General features: G+C 43.7%; 1 protein-coding gene across 1 annotated transcript in view; it reads right to left on the reverse strand.

Moving 5' to 3' along the window:
- Window positions 1-21,384, reverse strand: part of HDAC1 (histone deacetylase 1) — a 31,379-nt gene extending 9,995 nt beyond the window's left edge. The window contains exons 1-3 of the mRNA XM_036065180.2: window positions 21,227-21,384; window positions 14,894-15,006; window positions 2,912-3,029 (exon numbers count right to left, since the gene is read on the reverse strand). Of these exons, the coding sequence (XP_035921073.1) occupies window positions 2,912-3,029; window positions 14,894-15,006; window positions 21,227-21,275 (280 nt within the window). The 5' untranslated portion in view covers window positions 21,276-21,384. The remainder of the gene's footprint in view (window positions 1-2,911; window positions 3,030-14,893; window positions 15,007-21,226) is intronic.
- Between the last annotated feature and the right edge of the window lie 2,490 nt (window positions 21,385-23,874).

Below are 23,874 nucleotides of genomic sequence, written 5' to 3' on the forward strand. Positions count from 1 at the left end.
TTTCACCTCAGTCCATAAAATGGACAACAATATCTCTAAATTTTGCCACCATAGTTCTCCTTTATCATTTTTCCACCATGTTTCACATTCTGATAAACTATCTGGCAAAAAAAAATTTTTTTAATTGCATTTATTGATGTTCGAACCCATTTCATTTATTCATTATTATTTTTAAGAAGGCCTGAGCCCAGCAGGCCACGAACTCCCTGGCAGGCAAAGGCTGGCTGACAGAGGACCGACTGTAAATGGGCAGATCACGCCAGACTGTCAGGGAGCCTACCGTGTACATCACGGTCCCATTTTAACTAATTAAAGTATTAGGTCAGAACTTCTGATCAAGGTTCTCAAAGTCTCAAAATGACCACAAAACATTTATTACATTCTAGCCAAGAGCAAGGAAGCCTAACTTACTTAGTCTTATTACACGTATAACTTCCTAGGTTAGGTGTTGGTAAATACAAAAAAAGAGCTCAGCTCCCACATCCCTGTTATTGTCTCTGTGATATCCCTGGTTATACAGCACTTCACTAAGTGACATCTTTCTATAACCCCATGAATCAAGTCAGGAAGGTGCCTGAAAGTCCTCAGAGAGCCTCACCCTTCCTAACGCATCTTCAATGAGAGAAAATCCCAGACCTAATTTTTTAATGCACAACCTTAGAATGCTAGTTTCAGGAAGACTGGAGCAAACTGGGAGCCAGACCCAAAGCTGGGCATTCCTCAGAGCCTAATATTTTATGTCTGCCTTGATAGATTTGAAAATGAAAGTTGGGACGCCTGGGTGGCTCAGCTGGTTAAGCGTCTGCCTTCGGCTCAGGTCATAATACTGCCTTCGGCTCAGGATCAAGTCCCACATCAGGCTCCTTGCTCAGCAGGGAGCTTGCTTCTCCCTCTGCCTGCCACTCCCCCTGCTTATGCTCTCTCTCTCTCTCATTCTCTGACAAATAAATAAAATCTTAAAAAAGAAAAAAAATGAAAATACTATATCATCATAGCAAAAGTTACTATTCATTGACAGTCAGTGCTATCTCACTTATCCCCCCAACTTCCACTATGAAATAGGCACTATTATCTTCCTTTTTTTTTTAAAGGTTTTATTTATTTATTTGAGAGAGAGAGAGAGACAGCATGCACGAGGAAGGGGGCAGAGGGAGAGGAAGAAAGACAAGCAAACTCCCCACTGAGCAGGGAGCCCAATGTGGAGCTCGATCCCAGGACCCCGGGATCAGGACCTGAGCCGAAAGCAGACGCTTAACTGACTGAGCCATGCAGGCGCCCCTGTTTTCCTTTTAAAGAAGAAAAAACAGGGGTGCCTGGGTGGTGCAGTCAGGTAAGCACCCGACTCTTGGTTTCGGCTCAGGTCATGATCTCAGGGTCGTGAGATCAAGCCCTGCATCCGACTCTGGGCTCTGGGCTCCATATTCAGTAGCAGAGTCTGCTTGAAATTCTCTCTTCCTCTTCCTCTTCCCCTCCCCCCTGCATAAGCACTCTCAATCTAAAATAAATAATCTTTTTTTTTTTAAAGATTTTATTTATTTATTTGAGAGAGAGAGCGAGCGAGAGCAGGAACACAAGCAGGGGGAGTGGGAGAGGGAGAAGCAGGCTCCCCGCTGAGCAGGGAGCCCGATGCGGGGCTCGATCCCAGGACCCCGGGATCATGACCTGAGCCGAAGGCAGACGCTTAACGACTGAGCCACCCAGGTGCCCCACAAATAAATAAATCTTTAGAACTAAAGAAAGAAAGAAAGAAGAGAAAACGAGGCTCAGAGAGGCTAGGGACTTGCTTAAGAACACACAGCAGCTAAGTGGCAGAGCGAAGGGATTCAAACCAAGACATCAAAGCTCATTTTCTTGCTTCAACACCAAGCTGCTTCCCTAATGAGAATCCTCTCTGCGGACAGTGGGGCCTGATCACTGGCCTAAATAGGTTATGAGAAGCCCTAAAGCCATCTAGAGCAAAGGAAAGAATTCGTCTCATCTTGGAAGCAAATAAGATCTTGTCAACTCAAAGAGCAAATACTGCACTTCAAGGGGGCAGCAGCTCCTGGAGTTGTAAGTGGTAAAGAAGTCTGACGCTTTAAAAAAGGTCTCCGTGGTTCTGTAATCATTACAACCACACAATTATTGTAACAAATAAACTTTCTGCCTTGGGAATCAGACTACCTTGTGGCCAGTAGCAACAAGTGCCACAGATTTGCTGATATTTCAAATAAGCTGTTATGAGCTAATCAAAACTTCTTCTGGACAATGTTGTTTCATTGTTTTATTATATGAGATATTAGGTGCTGAGAGATAATTTCTAAAAAAACACACGGGAGAAGTCAGATACGATAGTTTTTCTCCCACAGCTGAAACAATCCCCATGATTCCTACAAACCGAGTGTAGCTTCTGAGATGCCACCTGCTCTGGGGTTCAGGTCTCAGGAAGCAGAGGCAGAATCACCTCAACTCAAAGATCACATCATCTAGAGTCTGTTCTAAGTGGCCACTCGATTCTCAATTAATACTCACAAAGTGAGAGCAGTTATACTTGTAAGGGATGACACCCAGTCCATTTTACAAAAGAAAAATCTAAGGGCAAGTGACCTGCCCGTCAGTCAGGAGTCAGGGCTGGGGCTTGTACCTCCTGTGTCCCTCTCCCAGGTCAGTGCTTTTTCCATTACAACGTTCACAGTTTCCTCGGCATAGTGTTGTGAACAGAACTAGACAAAGATCAAACTCTATTCCTTATAATCAAGATGCAAGGAAAACTAGACTTGAGAAAAAAGCAGCACTTCGGCATCCTTGAGAGGCAGGGGAAAGCAGGCATCTGCTGAATGGGAGATACTAGGGAAGGCAGAGCAGACCTCTGCAATTCAAAGGCAGATCCAACTGGGGCCTCGAGAGTAAGGAGGGAACAGAATGGACTTACATCTCTGCATCTGCTTGCTGTACTCCGACATGTTATCTGGGCGGATGGAGCGCAAGAATTTAATGTAGTCATCACTGTGGTACTTGGTCATCTCCTCAGCATTGGCTTTGTGAGGGCGCTAGAGGGCAGAGGGGAGAAAGGACGCGTTATTCCCGACCATTGCCAGTCTTCAGTCAGTCTGCTCTGAACACCCGTATCTGCCCAGCATTGAGCTAGGTGCTATAAAGGTTTTTAAAAAAAAAAAAAAAGCAATTACTAATTAGATTAAGGCCTCCGGAAACTAATCTAATCAGGCACATAAGATTATCAAAGGAGAGGCAGCATCAGAAGGCCCTGACAGCAGCTCTGGCTCTGTTGCTTAGGCCAGTCTATCTAGTGAACCTCAATTTTCTCATTTACTAAATAGGGGCAACTTCTACCTCACAGGGATCGTGAGAATTGGATGAGATGTTAAATCTCTTTGTAAATTGTGAAGTGCTTTACAAACTCTTATTTCTTTTTAATATTAAGTATAACAATATATAGTTATGGGCCAAATGGCTCCAAGAGTTCGAGAAAAAAGGGTGACTAACAATAACTGAAATAGGAAATCTTTCATAAATCATCATCACACCAACAATTCTGATCATACCCTCCCCACTGAAGCCTCCTTGACATGGTAATTTCTGGATTATCCTAACATTCTGATTCATCTTTCCCTCTTTTTAAAAATTCTCTCCTCGGGACGCCTGGGTGGCTTATTCGGTTAAGCGTCTGCCTTCAGTTCAGGTCACGGTCTTAGGGTCCTGGGATCGAGTCCGGTGTCAGGCTCTGCACTCAACCGGGAGTCTGTTGCTCCGTCTCCCTCTGCCCCTCCCCCTTCTCATGCTCACTCTTTCTTTCTCTGTCTCAAATAAATAAATAAATAAATAATAAAATCTTAAAAAAAAAAAAAACCTCTTCCTCTCATCCCTTAAAGGTAGGTCTTCATCTAAGATGACCCTCTGCTTTTCTAACTACCAATACCTTTCTAGTTTATAAAGTATTTTCAATACACACCTAACATTGTTTACCCTGAGCCAGGCACTGTATGCTATTTTGTGATCCTTACAACAACCTCTTGAATTCCGTACTGTTAGTACCCTCACTTTGCCCACAGGGAGGTTAAGTAATCTGCCCAAGGTCACACAGCTGGTAAATCGGACTAGGAACCCAGAGGTCTGGATGCGGGCACTAGCTGACTCTTGTTTCATCCTCACTTAATATAAGGAGGGATGTAAGACTAAAAGATGGAGACTGTTTTATATAAAACACCCAGAGTGAAAGAAGCAAGACTTGGCTCCAAATACTAAGTTGTTTTTACGATATTAAGCCCGTTACCCTCATGGCAATGTTGCGGACGGAGCTTTGACTATCTCTTCTACATAGATACCTGCCCACACTCACTCCATCTTGATTTCTGCTCTGAGCTCCAGATCCACAATTCCAACAGCTTCTCAGCCAGCTCCACCTGTGAATCCTAGAGGCACTTCAAATTCAACTGAATCTAACAACTTATAGAGAGCTCAGAGGCATTCAAACTTCGCTTCACTTCCAGACTTCTCTTTTACTATTTTAGTTAATGACTCCAACATCCACTCAGGCTGAGAAACTAAGTATAATCCTTAACTCCACCCTTTCTTGACTTCCATTTCAATCCACTGCCTATCCCCTGCATTATACCTCCTCCATAATCTTGACTGCATCCACCGCCTTATTTCTCCTATGCTCTTCTTTCCCAGGGTTCCCATCCTCACCACCATCCACCCAGTTGCTCAAGACAGAAGCCACCCTTAATTCTGCACTCCTGATCTACTACATTCAAAAAAGACAAGCCCATCTCAAAAGCTGCCTCTTTTACGAAGTAAAAGCAAATCTTGCTCTAAGAACCTATTTTCATCCCAGGCCACAAAGTTCTAAGAAATATGACCTCACAGTCAAAAATCACAAAACATGCAGGGGCGCCTGGGTGGCTCAGTTGGTTAAGCGTCTGCCTTCATGATCTCAGGGTCCTGGGATGGAGCCCCGCATTGAGCTCCCCCCTCAGCGGGGAGTCTGCTTGTTCCTCTCCAGCTGCCCCTCCTCCCTGCTTGTGTTCTCTCTTTCTCTCAAATAAATAAATAAAATCCTTTAAAAAAAAATCACAGGGGTGCCTAGGTGGCTCAGTCGTTAAGCGTCTGCCTTCGGCTCAGGTCATGATCCCAGAGTCCTGGGATCGAGCCCCGCATCAGGCTCCCTGCTCAGCAGGAAGCCTGCTTCTCCCTCTCCCACTCCCCCTGCTTGTGTTCCCTCTCTCGCTGTCTATCTGTCAGATAAATAAATAAAATCTTAAAAAAAAAAAAAAATCACAAAACATGCAAGGAAACAAATCACTAAGAGTGAGGGCTCATAGAAACAACGAATAGCAGAAAGATTTACAGAGACCTTGGATATATGTTTAAATGGAAAAAAAAAAACTGCATTACATTTCTATATACCAGTAAACAATCCAAATATAAAATTTTTAAAAGATACAGTTCATAAGAGCATTAAAAAGAAATACTTGGGGGAAAAAAATCTAATAAATGATGTGCATGACCTTTATGGAGAAATTTATAAAACTTTAGACTGACAGCCAAAATCTCAACAACCCATCAACAGCTAAATGAATAAACTATGGTATATTCTACAGTAAAATACTACATAGCAATTAATATGAACAAACTACAAAAAACAGATAGTGTATAATTCCACTTATATCAAGTTTGGCAAAATTGAACTATATTGTATTAGGGATGCATATTTAGGTAATTAAATTATGATGAAGAGTGAGGAGCAATTAATAGAAAAGTCAGGATTCTGGTTACCTCTGCAGCGAGAGAAGCAGCTGTGATCAGGAAGGGGCATAGGCAGGGTTCTACTTCTTGCACTAGCTGGTGTTTACATGCGTGTTTACTGTATCTCAATTTGTTAAACTGCGTGTGTTTTATACACTTTTTTGTACATGTATTATATTTTACAATAAAGAAGCTAAAAGAAGCCTTTATAGAAGACATTTAAAAAGAGTTAATTAGGGGTGCCTGGGTGTCTCCGTTGGTTGATCCCAGGGTCCTGGAGTCGAGCCCCACATCAGGCTCCCTGCTCAGTGGAGAGTCTGCTTCTCCCTCTGCCTCTGTCTCTCCCCCCACTCATGCTCACTCTCTCTCTCTCTCTCAAATGAATAAATGAAATCTTTAAAAAAATATAAAATAAAAAGACTTAATTACAAAAATAAATAAAAAGTAAAATAAAAAGTCCTAAATAAATGGAGATATGCCATGTTCATAGACTCAAAGACTAAATATTCTCAAAATATCAATTCTCCCTAAGATGCTATAAAGATTCAATAAAATTACAACCAAAATCCCAGCAGATTTGTTTGTAGTACTTGATGAGTGAGTTCTAAAATTTATATAGAAGTACAAAGGGCAAATAGCAAGTCACTTTTTTTTTTTTTTTAAGAACTAAGTGGGAGGACTTGTGCTACTAGATATCAAGACCTACTGAAGAGCTATTATAATTAAGCCACTGGGTATTGGCATATGGGTCAATAAGCAGATCAAGTCAACAGAATACAGAGCCCAGAAACAGACCCATACACAGTGCCTGGCACAAAGCAGGTGCTTTAAGTATTTGTGGAATGAATGAACAAATATGGACATCTCATATATAAAAGAGCTGGCACTTAGGTCAGTGGGGAAACAACTGACTTCAGTAAATCAGCTGCAGTATGGGGGAAAAATTTCAGTGGATTCCTACCTCAAACCATATTTAAAAATCAATTATAGATATAGTAAATACATACATGTGAAGGCAAACCTATAAAGCTTTTATTTTTTTAATTGTTTTTATTTTTTAAGTTAAGCTCTTTGCCCAACATGGGGCTTGAACTCACAACCCCAAGACCAAGAGCCACATGCTCTACTGACAGAGCCAGCCAGGTGCCCCCTATAAAGCTTTTAAAAGATGAACTTAGGAGAACACCTTAAGAGTTGGGAAGGACTTTCTTTCTTTCTTTCTTTTTTTAAGTAATCTCCACATCCAACATGGGGCTCAAACACAATCTGGAAATCAAGAGTTGCATGCTCTCTCGACTAAGCTAGCCAGGTGCCCCAAGGGAAGATCTCTTGGGACACAAAAGCACTTATAAAGGAAACAATTAATAAACATGACTATAATAAAATCAAGAATTTCTCTTCATTAAAGATACATTAGAGTGAAAAGACAAAACCAGAAGAGAAGATATTCAGAGCAGGGCGCCTCGGTGGCGCAGCTGGTTAGCGTCTGACTCTTGGTTTTGGCTCAGGTAGTGATCTCAAGGTCATGGGATCCAGACCCGTATCAGGCTCCACACTCAGCGCAGATTCTGGTTAAAGATTCTCTCTCTCTGCTCCTCCCTGCCATGTACTCTCTCTCTAAAATAATCATTTTTTTTTAATAAATGATCTTAAAAAAAAAAGATATTTAGAGCAATATACTGATACTGGACTATCTATACTAGAATAAAGAGCTGCTACAAATTGGTAAGAAAAAGAAAGCCAAACAACCCAAAAAAGGAAAATGGGCAAAAGAAAAGACATTTCACAGTAGAGGTCATACAAATAGTTAATAAACATATGACGAGATACTCATTTTCATTGGTCATTAGCGAAATGCAAATCAAGCCCACAATCACATACTATTTATACTCCTTTGGTTGGCAAAATTGAAAGTCTAATTCCAAGTATAGGAAAGGATATCAATCAAGGTATCTTTTTTTTTTTTAAAGATTTTATTTTAAGCAATCTCCACACTCAGTGTGGGGTTTGAACTCATAACCCCAAGATCAAGAGCCTCACAACTCTACCAACTGAGCCAGCCAGGTGCCCCTCAAAGTATCACTTACACATTGTCAGTGGGAGTATAAATTCATTTGACCACAATGAAAAGCAACATGGCATTTAATATTCATATACCCTACAGTCCAGCAGTTCTAGTACTAGAGAAACAGCCAAAAGAAACTTTTGCATATATATACTAAGAAACATGTACAAGAATATTCAAAGCACTGTTCCCAACATTAAAAAATGAGATACAAATTAAGATCATGGGAGAAGGGATAAATTGAAGTATAATGACAAAAAATTATTCAACAGAGGAAAATGGAAGAACGATAGCTATATGCAGCAAGGTAGATGGATTTTACTAACATAATATTGTGTGATAAAAGCAAGTCACAGGGGCACCTGGCTGGCTCCGCTCGAAGAGGATACAACTTAAAAAAAAAAAAAAAGATTTTATTTATTTATTTATTTAAGAGAGGGGGGGATAAGCGGGGAGGCGAGGGGGAAGGGGCAAAGGGAGAGGGACAGGGGAAGCAGACTCCCCACTGAGCACAGAGCCTGATGCGGGGCTAAATCCCAGGACCCTGAATTCATGACCCAAGCTGAAGTCAGACACTTAACTGACTCAGGTGCCCCGGAAGAGCATGCAACTTTTGATCACAGAGTCATGAGTTTGAGCCCTACACTGAGTGTGGAGATTATCAAAAATAAATAAATAAACTTTAAAAGGGGAGGGGGTTTGCCTGCGTAGCTTTTTCAAAAAGTTCAAAAACATGTAAATAATTACTATATATTGTTTAGGCATATACACACAGGATAAACATTTTTTAAAAAGCAAGAGAATAATAAACACAAAATTTGGAGAGTGGGGTGTAGGAATACGGATGTCCATAGCACCATTAAAATATTTAATAATGAATAAACAAACAGTAAAATACATACTTTAAAAAGAAGACCAAAAATGGAACTTCTTTTGATGCTTATGAGCCAAGGATAATGTTTATTCCAATTCTGTATAGCTAAGGTCCAATTAAAACAAAAACAGGCAATCAAATAGGAAGATGGGTAAAAGGCTTGAAAAGGGACTTTAGGGGCGCCTGGGTGGCTCAGTTGGTTAAGCGTCTGCCTTTGGCTCAGGTCATGATCCCAGGGTCCTGGGATCGAGCCCTGCATCGGGCTCCCCGCTCAGCCAGGAGCCTGCTTCTCCCTCTCCCACTCCCCCTGCTTGTGTTCCCTCTCTAGCTGTCTCTCTCTCTATGTCAAATAAATAAATAAAATCTTAAAAAAAAGAAAAAAAAAGGGACTTTAATAAGGAAACCTGGGGGCGCCTGGGTGGTTCAGTCAGTTAAGCATCTGCCTTCAGCTCGGGTCATGATCCCAGCGTCCCATGATCCCAGCGGATTGAGCCCCGCATCGGGCTCCCTGCTCAGCGGGAAGCCTGCTTCTCCCTCTCCCACTCTCCCTGCTTGTGTTCCCTCTCTCACTGTCTCTGTCAAATAAATAAATAAAACCTTTAAAAAAAAAAAAAAAGGAAACCTGAATGGCCAATAAACATAAAAAAGATCCTCGATCTCCCTAGGATTCAAGGAAATACAAATCAAAACAACAGTAAAATATCATTTCATGCCAAGCTAAACTGGCAAAAAATTAAATATGACAAAATCAAGTGTTGGCAAGGACTTAGAGCAACTGCAATTCTTCTATGTTGCTGGGAACTGGAAACCATTTTGACATTAATAAGGGTAAATATGTGCATATGTCCTGTACTATATTCTTTCAATGAAACAGTGAAAATAAATTCAGCTCTGCGCATCAACATGTAGGACTCTTCAGGAACATGTTGAGCAAAAAAGGCAAGTCACATGTAGGACTCCATTTACATAACATTCAAACATGTAAAACTAGAACATGTATTGTTTAAGAATTCATACTGGTAAAATTATCTTTAAAAAGCAAGGAAATAATAAGCCCCAAACACAGGGCAGAGGTTAACTCTGGGGAAGAGAGCAGACAGGATCAGGGAAGGGCATATTGGGGCTTTAGCAGTCATGGCAATGTTTGTTTTCTTAAACTAGGTGGTATTAATTGTATTGTGATTCTTTATACCTTCATATTTTATAAAAATTCTTTCATATCTACTCAATATTTTATAAAAACATTTTTTAAAAAAAGCACAAAAGAACAGAAGGCGATGAATAAGAAGCCTGGGAATATACAAAATTAGCATCCAAGGCAAGGAAGAGAGCAGAATTGTTGATTATGTAAATAGGAAGGTTCCTGGATGAAAAATGAGGATATAGATTCTGGGAGAGATTAATTAGATGTGTGGAGGCAGAATTGGGGGAGGGACCAACTGTGTGAAAGACTTCAAACTTGTCTCCTTCAGGTATAGAGATAGAATACAGCAACTTTTTTTTTTTTTAAGATTTTATTTTTAAGTAATCTCTGCATCCAACATAGGGCTCAAACTTACAACCCCGAGATCAAGAGTCACATACTCTACCAACTGAGCCAGCCAGATACCCCAGAATACAGCAACTTCTATAAGAAGTCAAGGAGCTTCTTCCAGGACTGACTCTCAAAAGCCATCAATTTAAGGAGAGATAGTAAATGGCTATCTGTGCTTTGGGAAAGGAATACTAGGATCACAGCCCAGAGAAAGGAGAAGATAGAAGGGAGGAATGCACAGAAACACTGTTGGGGGGAGAGGATCGAAGATTCATACTCAATGTTAAGAGGTAGGGCCAGAGAAGAAAATGGATCACATTAAACAGAACAAGTCTAGAGATTTAAGAAAGAGATTATACTGGAATTTTGCTTTAGAAGTTTACAATAATACCTACAGATGAAGAAATTTCCAATAAGGTATTATTATCTCTATGACAGCCACTGTTAGATGCTTCCCAAAGAGCCATTCTCTCCCTTCTTGTTAACAGATCTCAATTTGGTTGGGTATTAATGTACTCAGCCAAAGGAATCAAATGTGATTAGTCTAAGCCAACTGCTGCTGAATGGTCTAAGGATGGCAAATGACTCAATGAGATTTAAGGGGAAATCTGCTGGGAAACTTCTGGGAATGGTTTTTCTCTTTAATAAAAAAGGGAGGGGGGGCGCCTGGGTGGCTCAGTCGTTGGGCGTCTGCCTTTGGCTCAGGTTATGATCCCAGGGTCCTGGGATCGAGCCCCGCATCGGGCTTCCTGCTCCACGGGAAGCCTGCTTCTCTCTCTCCCACTCCCCCTGCTTGTGTCCCCTCTCTCGCTGTGTCTCTGTCAAATAAATAAATAAAATCTTAAAAAATTAATTAATTAATTAATTAATTAAATTAAAAAGGGAGAGGGGGTGCCTGGGTGGCTCAGTCGTTAAGCATCTGCCTTCGGCTCAGGTCATGATCCCGGGGTCCTGGGATCGAGCCCCGCATCGGGTTCCCTGCTCCACGGGAAGCCTGCTTCTCCCTCTCCCACTCCCCCTGCTTGTGTTCCCTCTCTCGCTGCCTCTATCGCTGTCAAAAAATAAAAAATGAAATCTTAAAAAAAAAAAAAGGGAGTGTGGGGTAGAAATAGTGGAGAATGATCCATTTGCCTCCAGTTCCCTTCCTCTTTGTATTCTATTGTACAAACACATGATACTTGGAGCTGAGACAGCTATCATGGGATTTCAAGGCAAAAAACAAAAGGATAAAATCAAATAAGCTGGGGTGCCTGGGTGGCTCAGTCAGTTAAGCGTCCAGCTCTTGATTTCGGCTCAGGTCATGATCTTATGGGTCACGAGATCAGCCCTCTGTCAGGTTCCACGCTATGTGGGGCGTCTGCTTGAGATTCTCTCTCTCCCTCTCCCTTTGCCTCTTCCCTCTATCGCTTGCTCTCTCTCTAAAATAAATCTTAAAAAAAAAAAATCAATAAGGTAAGGATGGCTGAGCAGGGTAGAATAAGCCTGGGTCCCTTATGACATCATCAAAAAATCCTGGGACCATCTACTTCTAGGCTTCTTGTTAAAATATTGCTTAGGCGGGCACCTGGGTGGCTCAGTTGGTTAAGCGTCCAACTCGTGATCTCAGCCCAGGTCTTGATTTCAGGGTTATGAATTCAAGCCCCGCACTGGGCTCCACATTGGGCATGAAGCCTATACATATATTGCTTAGGAATAGGGAAGAGGACAAATGGACACATAAAGACCCTGGAACCAGAGAGATCTGGGTTGGAGTCTTACCTCATCTGTTAATAGCTATGTGATGTTGAACACATTAATTATCCTCTCTGACCTTGTTTTCTCATCTATAAATTAGGGTTGCAATAAGGATTACATGAAATAACAGGTAGCCCTGGCCTACCACCTAAGCAATCTTCAATAAACGTTAGTTTATTTTTCCTCTCACTTGAAGATAGCATCCATCTTAATATCACTCATGGAGGCTAATATAGTCCCTGGGGTATGACAAGTATTCAACAAAAATCTACTGAATGAAAGAAAGAAAGAGGGCTTGAGGTAACTTTTTTTTTTAATTTTTAAAGATTTTATTTATTTATTTGACAGAGAGACAATGAAAGAGGGAACACAAGCAGTGGGGAGTGGGAGAGGGAGAAGCAGGCTTCCCGCCAAGCAGGGAGCCTGATGCGGGGCTTGATCCCAGGACCCTGGGATTACGACCTGAGCCAAAGGCAGACACTTAATGATTGAGCCACCCAGGCGCCCCTTGAGGTAACTTTTAAAGATGAGTAAAATACGACTGGGCAGAGTAAATCCTCTCAGTCAGGATAGGGTGGATAGAGGCAGAATCTGATCTGGCTGACTTAGAGGATTCTGAGAGGGGAGTGGCAGGAAAGGAGGCAGGCTGGGGCCAGATTAGCACGGTAAAGATGTGTATGAGGCAGCTCTAGAAGGTCTTGGTGCTCGCTATTCCACATTCAGGTATCCTCTCTTTATCTAAATGCTAGTCTGCTCCCTAAAGTCCCTCAAAACCTCTGTCTGCTACCTTTTATGTTTTTCATTCCCAGATGCCTTTCACACCTGAAAAAGCTCTCTGGTCCCAACGTCTGTCTGCTCCTCTACCTTCCCTCCTTGCTTCCCCAGCTGCCTCCAGTAGCTCTAGGGACATAACAGGGCCATCTGAGACAGAAGACTCATCTCCTTGCAGTCTCTGGAACGGTAAGGAAGGATCCTGCTGTTGCTAGGTTACTTAAGCTGCCGGCACAGACTTTAACCACAGACTCTTAGGCGCTAACCATAAGGCAACATGGGCCCCCAGCCCTTCTTTATTTTCTCATTTGGGCCTTTGCAACAGCCTCCTAACTGGCTTCCCTGCTTCTAAAATGCATGCCTGGGGGCCCCTGACTGGCTCAGTTGGTGGAGCATGCAACTCTTGATCTCGGGGTTGTGAGTTTTAGCCCCACATGGGGTGTACAGATTACTTCTCCCTCTCCCTCCCACTCACTCTCTCTCTCTCTCCCTAATAAATAAATAAAATCTTTTAAAAGTAAACAAATAAATAAAAATAAAATGCATGCCTGTTTTTATCTCTCTTTGATTTAAAATCCATTACCTGGAGATGCCTGGCTGGCTCAGTCAGTAGAGCAGGCGACTCTTGATCTTGGGGTTGTAAGTTCCAGCCCCATAGTGGGTGTAGAGATTACTTAAAAAAAAAAAAAAAATCTTTGGGGCACCTGGGTGGCACAGTCGGTTAAACATCCAACTCTTGGTTTCAGCTAAGGACGTGATCTCAGGGTCTTGAGATCAGGCCCCACATCACATAATAATGTGGATTTCTAGCTTCTCTTTAAAAACCAGTAGGTGGGGGGCGCCTGGGTGGCTCAGTCAGTTAAGTGTATGCCTTTGGCTTAGGTCATGATCCTAGGGTCCTGGGATGGAGCCCCACATCGGGCTCCCTGCTCAGTGTGGAGTCTGCTTCTCCCTCTCCCCCTGCTTGTGCTCTCTTTCTCTCTCAAATAAATAAATGAAATCTCAATTAATTAATTAATTAATTAAAAACTGGTAGGTGGGCAAAAATCAGCTGGAACAGAGTTAAGCAGTTACAGTCTATGCTCTCTAGTAATTGGAGACTTGTCTAATTCAACACAGTCCCGATCCCTCTTTCTTTTAGGCAGTGGATTTTTTTGATCCTGGACCATCAGAATTGCTTATGACATTGTACAGCACATCTAATCCTTGCTGACCTCTCCAGCTCTAGGTTCCCCCACTCACACCTGTGACCTTTACACTATAGCACTACCTGAACACCAAACTACTTATAGTTTCCCCAAACACACCATATTGTTCTCACCTCTTTGCCTTTTCGTCTACACTCTTCCCTTGGTCTAGAATGTCAGTCCCCTCCTGAACTCCAAGCTAAATTCTATTCAATAGTTAAATTTCTGCTCAGATAGAACCTCCAGGAAACTTTCCAAGGCTCCCTTCCTCCTTCACTTCCCATTATCTCTGCATCTTGTACATTCTTTAACTGTTGCACTTATAGACTGTACTACAATTTACCTGTGTAACTGTCAGTCTCTAGCACTGGACTGAACCCTTTAAAAACAGAAACCTCTTGGGGCGCCTGGGTGGCTCAGTCGTTAAGCATCTGCCTTCAGCTGAGGTCATGAACCCAGGGTCCTGGGATCGAGCTCTGCATCATCGGGCTCCCTGCTCAACGGGGGGCCTGCTTCTCCCTCCCCCACTTCCCCTGCTTGTGTTCCCTCTCTCGCTGTCTCTGTCAAATAAATAAAATCTTTTAAAAATTAAAAAAAATAGGGCGCCTGGGTGGCTCAGTTGGTTAGGCGACTGCCTTCGGCTCAGGTCATGATCCTGGAGTCCCGGGATCGAGTCCCGCATCGGGCTCCCTGCTCGGCAGGGAGTCTGCTTCTCCCTCTGATCCTCCCCCATCTCATGCCCTCTCTCTCTGTCTCATTCTCTCTCTCAAATAAATAAATAAAATCTTTAAAAAAAAAAAAAAAAAAAAAAAATTAAAAAAATAAAAAATAAAAAATAAAAACAGAAATCTCTATCATTTACAGTGTCTGCTACATAACAGCCACTCGACACATTTGATGAATGAGTAGTTGAGAAAATGAGATGAATAACATATGACCAGAGCTGATGGGGTTAGGGAGCGGTGGGGCTCCCAGTAACTCACATAGATTTCCATTTTTCGGTAGAGACCATAGTTCAGTAGCAAATTGTGAGTCATGCGGATTCGGTGAGGCTTCATTGGGTGGCCTTGTCCATAATAGTAATTTCCAACATCCCCTGAAGAAGGAAGAGTGACAATTTCAGTGACACAGTTAGACCCACTCCCAGGAGAATCCAGGAGTTTTTATAACCATCTCCTAGTCAAATTCTTTCTCTTTCTTTCTAGTCTCCAAGATCCTTACCCACATCGAGGAAGGGTAACTCCAAAATAAAAAACACAAAACAGAAACAAACAAACAAAAAAAGCAGGGGGCCCTGGGGAGGTCAGCACTTAAGGATGTAAGTCTAGCCCACAGGCACTAGACAGTGTAAAAGGTTCATTCCAAAGCTTACTGGAGAATAGCAGGCAGTGAGGTGACTCACCTCACTGTATCTCCAAAGGATTCACTCCCACAACAGGAAAATAACCACTACTATTCAGAATTATTGTAAGTCACAGTTCACCTCTTTCACATTATAACACTTTATGGAGTTAAAGCACATTTACATTCATTTTCTTACTGGATCCTCACAATAACCTGGTAAAACAGTTAGGACAGGAGTATTACTCTCATTTTATAGATAAGAAAACTAAACTCTTATCATCTCTTGCTTCAGCTATAGCAATAGACTTCTTTTTTTTTTTTTAAAGATTTTATTTATTTATTTGAGAGAGAGAATGAGATAGAGAGAGCATGAGAGGGGGGAGGGTCAGAGGGAGAAGCAGACTCCCCGCTGAGCAGGGAGCCCAATGCGGGACTCGATCCCAGGACTCCAGGATCATGACCTGAGCCGAAGGCAGTTGCTTAACCAACTGAGCCACTCAGGCGCCCAGCTATAGCAATAGACTTCTAATTGGTTCCTCTGCCTTCAACTCAAACTATCTGCCACACTGACCAGTTATTTTTCTAATATACAGCTTTGATAACATCACTCCCCTGCTCAAAAATCCTTAATGGCTCCCCATCTTCTACAGGATAAAGAAAAACTTCACTAGCCTGACATTCAACCCACAACACTCTCCCTCTCCCAGTTCTCTCCCTCTCCCAGCTCTCTGCTCTAAACTGGAGTAGGCAAAATATGGCCCTTGGGCCAAATACTACTGGCTGCCTGTTTTTTAGAAATAAAATTGTATTGGAACACAGCCATGCCCATTAATTTAAATACTGTCTATGGCTGCTTTCACATTATAATAGCAGAGTTGAGTAAACAGTCACCACAGAGACCCACCCACATGGCACACAAGGCCAAACATATTTACTATCTGGACCTTTACAGAAAATTTGCCAATCTCTGTTCTAAACACACTAGATGATTATGAGCATCCTGAACATGGCATTCACCTTCACACCCAAGTAGCTTTTGTTAAGACTGTTCCTTTGACCCGGAATGTCCTTCCTTTTCTGATGATCCTCATACTACAAAGCCCAGCTTTAGCGCCAAATATATTCCTGATCAAAATAAATGGTCATTTCCTCTCCATTTGTATGTATCACTTAATAAATTTTGTTTTGAGGGGCGCCTGGGTGGCTCAGATGGTTAAGCATCTGCCTTTGGCTCAGGTCATGATCTCCAGGTCCTGGGATCGAGCCCCACATAAGTCCCGCATCAGGTTCCCTGCTCAGCAGGAAGTCTGTTTCTCCCTCTCCCTCCCCACCCCATGCTCTCTCTCTCTCAAATGAATAAATAAAATCTTTATAAATAAATAAATAAATAAATAAACTTTGTTTTGTATCTGAATTACTTATTTATCTATTTATATCCATAAGACTGGATGCTCCTTGAAGGCAAGGACAAATGCACCCTGTACAACATAAAGGCTAAATAAAGATTCAAGGAATTGAACTAAGTGAGACTTAGAGATGTTAAGTGCCTATTTAAGATCACACAGCTAACAAGTGATGCAGGGGTCAACTCTTCTGACTCCAAATCCAGTATCCTAAAAGCTGCACTGGGTTTCCCCGGTATCTACTTCAGTTTGCACTTAATCTAGAGGGCTCTGTGAATCTCCTTGGCACAAAGTTCCTGGCACAAATATTCCAAAAATCAAGTGGGGGTGCCTGGCTGGTCAGTCACTAGAGCATGTGACTCTTGATCTCAGGGCCATGAGTTGGAGCCCCACTTTGGGCAGAGAGCTTACTTAAAAAAAACAAAACAAAACAAAACAAAACAAAACAAAACAAAAATCAAGAGAACTGCACACCCAAGGCTCTCTCCTTAGAAGTCCATCAGGATGAGGCAGATCTTTGAGCACCAGTGAAAAGAAGGTCCCAACCCCTTATGCATCATGGTTTGGTGGTGTCAGCAACAATCTTCATTCCAGGGAGCAAAGCACTGTGGGGAATGCTACCAATAGCAACCAAACCACGCTCCAATGCTCTTTGTCATAGACATGGCCAGGGACAACAGGAAACTTCTAAACAGCTGGATGTTTAGGATCTCACCCTCTTCTCTGTCTTTTTAATAGACTTTACTTTTTAGAACAATTTTAGATTTATAGAAAAATTGCAAAGATAGTAGGGGAGAGTTCTCAGACACCCCACAGGCAGTTTCCGCTATTATCAGCATTCTACATGATAAAATAAGTATTTGTTACAATTAATGAAGCAATACTGACACAGTATCATTGACTAAAACCCCATGCTTTATTCAAATTTCCTTAGTTTTTACTTAACGTCCTTTTACCCTCTTCTCTTCTCTTCATCTTAGTGAGGCCTCTGAGGGCAAGAACTGTGCTCTCAGCCAGAACCACAAGCCAGAATACAGTATTTGGTGGCATTCCATTGGGGCCCTTGTCTCATACAGACACAGACTGAGATGCAGTAGCAGAGAAGGCAGGAGGAAATTTTGTTTCCAGAGACCCTCAGACCACCTTACATGGGGATTATCAGAATAGGTTCTCAAGGCATTGGCTGAGACATCCAGATGCAGACCCAGTTTGAAGGCAGACAGTAACATGACCATTACCATTACATAATTGGATTCCTGGCTTACCCATGTCTCTGGCCTGGGCCTTAATCCCTAGCAACTCCCCTGCCTATCAAACCTGAATTCAGCCAAGGCTTAGACTTGGGGAACTAAGATAACTTATCTAGAAGGCTAGGGGAGTACCTGAGGGTGGGGCCCAGAGGCACCATCCTTTTCTCAACAGCTTCTAATCCGGTTGCAGAGAGACTTTTTACAAGAAATAATCTTTTCTATTCAGATACTACCTTTATAGTTTAGAGAGCTTTTCCCACTCTTCTCATAGTTTTTCAGTTTTATAGGAGAGTGACCTGAGGCCTACAAAGGTAAAGTGACTTGCCCAAAACTGCAAAGCTTCTGAGGGGCAGAACTAAGTCTGGGTCCCAAGCTGGTGACCTCATTGCAAAACTCCCAAGCGGTTTCTCAAAAAGTAAGAAGTCTCCTTTGTCTAAAGGTCTTTCCACTTTTTCTCATTTTAAACTACGGTGTAGAGATCACAAAACTGTGCAAACTGATATGGCTACAAAGTCATAGGCTCTAGCCTCAAATGGGCCCTCACCACTGCTCAGCAGTCCTTCCAAATTTATTTTCCTAGCTCCCTCTTTCACAACAGCTACTTAACAGCTATCTCTCTTTGAGATGCCTACTCTTCCAACTGCCCTCCCCCACTCACAGGAAAAGGAATATTCGCTTACTTCATGTGGAAGACTCCCTCAACTTTCTCCCCATCCAACTTACCTACATTTGAACTTTTCCTTGCCTCTAAACATGAAGAAACTTCCCCTTGAAGGCTAGTGTCCCTCCCTGTGCCCTGGTTTCCATCTCACCTGGCCTCCTCAGGAACCTCCATCATTACCAGCCCCTCTCCCTGTATCTTCAACCACTCCCTCTGGCTATTTTCCATTCGGATTTTGAATATGCTCAACCCTCAGCCACTACGTCCCCTTTTATAAACAACCCTTTCTCTCTGCCCCAACCAAGCTTCCTTTGAAAAGGGTTCAATCTGATACCTTCTCTTCACCCATCCATTCATTCTTCAATAGACTGCAATCTAGCTTCACTTCACTTCAAACTGTGCACAAGAAACAGTTCTTGCAGACACCTGGCCACTCCCTCCTTCTTTTGGCTACTCTAACTCAAGACTTTCTGGTTCATGGGGGGCCTGGGTGGCTCAGTCGGTTAAGCATCTGTCCGACTCTTGATCTCAGCTTAAGTCTTGATCTCACAGTCGGTCGTGAGTTCGAGCCCCGTGGTGGGCTCCATGCTGAGTGTGGAGCCTACTTAAAAAAGAACAACAAAGAAAAGACTTTCTGGTTCACTTACATTCCCTCTGTACAATTTAATCGGCAAGTATTTATTGAGAGCCCACTATGACTGAGGCACTGTTCTGGGGGCTGAGCATACAGAGCTAGATAAGACCCGATCCCATTCCCTAAGGAGATTACTGTCTAAGAAGAACGAACAAGTAAACAGGCAATTCCAATACACAGTGACAAGCGCTATGACAGGGGAGTACAGAGCATGAAGGGCACTAGACTTTTCTCAGTCCACTTCCTTAGAATTCCACCTGGGATTCTCTTCTCTTTCCACCCTATACAACTTCTTGGGATCACATCCTCTTCTGTAACTAACATTATCATCTGTATGCTGACAACTACCAAAAATCTCTATCTTCTCATTTCTATCTTCTCAACTGCAGACCTGAATGGCCAACTATCTACTGGATGCCTCTACTTGGATATCCCCCAGTAGGGATATCCCTCAACGAATATTTCTTAAAAAAAAAAAAAAAGATTTTATTTATTTATTTGAGAGAGAGTGAGAGAGAACATGAGCGGGGGGAGGGGCAGAGGGAGGACAGGGAGAAGCAGACCTCCCACTGAGCAGGGAGCTCAGATCCCGGGACTCCAAGACTCTGGGATCATGACCCCAGCCGAAGGCAGACGCTTAACCAACTGAGCCACCCAGGCGCCCCTCAACAAATATTTCTTAAAAAGACAAAACCCAAAGTATCAACTGATATAGCCTTGTCCAAACACATCAAACTGCCCAACCCAGGAGTTTGGGATCCTTGCCTTCTTCCTTACCCCTACATTTGTGTACTTAACTTCTGTCTCAGAGTAATAGTTCTAAGGTATAAATGTGATGATGTCACCAGCCTGCATAAAACTTCAATGATTCACAAGTACACTCAGAATAAAGTTGAACTTCCTTAAGATAGTGTCTCCAGCCCTTCATGATCTGGTTCCCATTTACTTTTCCAGTCTCATCACTTGCAACCTTTCCCTCCACCCTATTCCCTGACCTTCTACACTCTTGCTCTCAAACCTATGCCTCAGCCATACTGTACACACACCTGCTGTCTTTCAAAAATGCTGTCCTCTCTCTTACCTCTAAACTTAATGTCATCTTTGCCTTCCCTGGGCCTGGCTAATAACTCCTGTTCTTCAGGTCCTGAGTGAGATGGCACGTCCCTCCCCAACTCCGCAGGCTAGGCTGGGTGCCTCTCCTCTGTGCTCCCAAAACACTCTGAGCTTTCCTTTATCCCAGCCTGACAATGGAGAGCAATCTGTCACTGCCCATCTCCCCCTCCAGACTGAGAGGAAGATGAGAAGTGACCTGATCAGCCCCATGGCCCCAGCACCTAAACGTCCCTAGTACAGAGTAAGCTGCTCCACAGGCTTCTGTTAAATGAAAAAGTCTGTTTTAACAGGTTGCATCTTTCTCCTTCCAAGCCCAGGGGCCCCATTTCCCAGCAGCAACTGCAGGCCCAGCTCAGAGACTGGGGGAGGGGAGGCTGGTGACAGGAGGTGGTGACTCCTGCAGGACTCTCACCAAAAAGGATGAGGAAGCAAAGAGGCAGAGGAAGACCTTTGTATTCTCGGCAGGAAAACATATCCTTGCACCCTTCTCCGCCAGATCCTGCCTCCCCCCTCAGACTCAGCCTCCCCTCCAGGAGTCCGACTCAAACTCTCCCCATCAGGCTTCCTGAGAATCCCCCCCCATCAAGTTACCCCAGGCTTCCCCACAAGACCCCCGCTCAGCCTCAGCCTCCTCCCTCAGCCTCGACCTCCTGCTCTCAGCCTCCTCCCTCAGCCTGACCTCTTTCCTCTGAGCCTCCTCCCTCAGCCTCGACCTCCTTCCTCTCAGGCTCTTCCCTCTGCCTCGCTTTCCTTTCCTCTGAGCCTCCTCTCTCAGCCTCGTCCTCCTCGCAGCCTCCTCTCTCAGCCTTTCCCCAACGCCTCAGCCTCTCCCAGCCTCCCCGCTCGCATCTCCTCAGCCTCCCTCTCCGGATCCGGCCCGGCCCCGCCCCCGCCGCGCGCACGGTGCTCACCGTCGTAGTAGTAACAGACTTTCCTCCGGGTGCCCTGAGTCTGCGCCATCTTGCTCGCCTCCCGTCCCTCCCGTCAGTCGGTCCGTCCGGCCTCCCGCCCGCGGCTCCGCGCAGCGTCCGACCCAGGGGGGGAGGGGGCGGGCCTCCAGCCCGCTCCGCCCGTCCCCTCCCGCGCTCACCTATAGCCGCGCAGCCCGGGCACGGCTCCAGCCAATCAGCTTGCGCAGGGACGGCCCGGAACTCGGCAGGGGGCAAGGGCAGCCCCGAGAGGCAGCCGAGGGCCCCCTGGGCCTGTACCAAGGTCTGCGACAGGGGGGTGGGGGAGCTGCCCGGGGACCGTACCATTAGTCCCGGGGGAAGAAAGCAGATCCGTACACTTCACGGTCCCATTTCCGTGTTGGAAGCGTGCTTGGAGATCAGAAGCCAACTTCGTAATTTTGTAGAGACTCAACCGAGGTCTACGGGGCGGGGGGGCGGGGGGGTGGGGGGGTGGGAAGTGACTTGCACAAGGTCACTCAGCTCGTGACAGGGCTGAACGTGGATTAGAACGTGGGTGTGGAAGAAGGAGAAATAAACTACAAAGGAAAGAAAACCGCTGTGGGCCAAGTACTTTGCAACAGCTTTACCGACGTTTATCTCAATGATTGCTCACAACAGCTTTGGAAGAGGCTTTTTATTCCCATTTTACGGATAAGGATAATGAACTTCAGATCTTTGTGACCTGCTCAGAGTCACACAATTAGTAATTAAATTCAACTTTCAATAGTATAGATTTTTTGAATGCTTACTGTGCAACAGAGACACTGTAACGAAGTTGCAGAACGCAGCCTTTCTTATTCCAAAGCCTGCCTCCCCGATGCCGTCACCCAGGAGGACAGAACTGATCGTTCTCTTATACTAGAGCAGGGTTTCTCAAGCGATTGAAGCTATTAGCATTTGGAGCTGGATAATTCCTTACTGTAGGGGGCTGTCTTGTGCATTCTAGGATGTTTAGCAGCATCCTTGGCCTTTACTCATTAGATACCAATAGCACCCTCCACTCCCACCCCCAGTTGCGATAACCAAAATTGTCTCCAGACTTTGTAAAACTGTCCCCAGGGCAAGGCGTGTGTGTGTGTGTGTGTGTGTGTGTGTGTAAAATTGCTCCCACCCTACCCTTGAGAATCACTGCACTAAATTGATCAATCATCAACTGTTCATTATTGAAAGCTGAAAGACTGAAAAGCACTGTGATGAGCTATTAAAATAACTAAATACAACAGCATTAATATTTAGTGAGTACTTACTATTTGTGTGCCAAGTAAGTTACAAACTCAGGTCCTATAGTTGATAAGATACATTTTTATGCCTCTACAATTTATTTATTTATTTTTAAGTAGGCTCCACACCCAGCGTGGAGTCCAATGGGAGGCTTGAACTCACAACCCTGAGATTAAGACCTGAGCTGAGATCAAGAGTTAGATGCTTAACCTACTGAGCCACCCAGGTACCCCTATGCCTCTACAATTTAAAGAGTGCTTGGGCATTTGTGTTCCTCACTTGAAAACTGCATTTAGGCCACTAATTATAAAAGTAACAGAAGATCTAAGACTGGGCAATTCTATTATAGAAACAGCTAAAGGGCCAGGGAATAAACCCTGTTTCCAGCTCTGTGTTGCTGCTTCCTGGCTAATAACCTTTCTGACCCCCACTTCCCTCTTTGTAAAATGGAGAGGATAAGAATACAAAGTTCACCAACTCTATGATTGCACACAGTAGCCAGACAAAGAGGAAGGTGGGGATCAGATGAGGTCATAGGTGTGGCAGCATTTTATAAAATGCAGAACAGGAATCAGAAACTCAGATCCTTCCAGAGGTGAGGCAGGTGGTATAAAAATAAGTGGATTTATATTAGTTTGATTCAGGTGCTTTGCATATTTCTAAAATTGGATTCTTTTTCACTTTCATAAAGCAATATGCCTTTTCCCCATCTTTCCTCAAACACACTGCCATCTGCAGGTATCTTTCATTTTCTCACTTTTTAATGGAAATAGAGGTGAAAAACATTTCATTTTCCTCTTCATTATAAGAACAACAGTGCGAGCATGATGATAAATAACCACTAAAACTCAGTTTCACTGTCTGGCAAAGGAAGACTCTGGCAAAGGAAGAGCTCAAGCCCTACCTGAAGGGGGTGGCCACTACTCAGCTCTACGAGGACAGGTAAGCCCAGTGAAGCCAAATCTTCAAGCTGTTTTTTTCAAGAGAAGGCGGAAATCTGTAGTTTTATGCAAAATCTCCCCAGTTTTATAAATTGACTGCTAACTCATTCTGTTAACATTCAAGACAGTGGGAAGAGCCATTCTTTTAACATGTAAGTCAGATCATGGGGCGCTGGGGTGACTCAGTCAGTTAAGCGTCTGACTTGATTTGGGTTCAGCTCATGATCTCAGGGTCGTGAGATGGAACCCCTTGGTAGGCTCCACGCTCGGTATGGAACCATAGGATTCTCTCTCCCTTGCCCTCTGCCCCTCCCCCCACTCATGTGTGTGTGTGTGTGTGTGTGTGTGTGTGTGTGCGCGCGCGCGCGTGCATGTGTGCGTGTGTGTGCTCATGCGCACACACACTCTATCTCTCAAAAAAAAATAAAGCTTAAAAAATAATAAAAT

Source organism: Halichoerus grypus, chromosome 5, assembly GCF_964656455.1.
Source record: "Halichoerus grypus chromosome 5, mHalGry1.hap1.1, whole genome shotgun sequence".
Lineage (NCBI taxonomy): Eukaryota > Metazoa > Chordata > Mammalia > Carnivora > Phocidae > Halichoerus > Halichoerus grypus.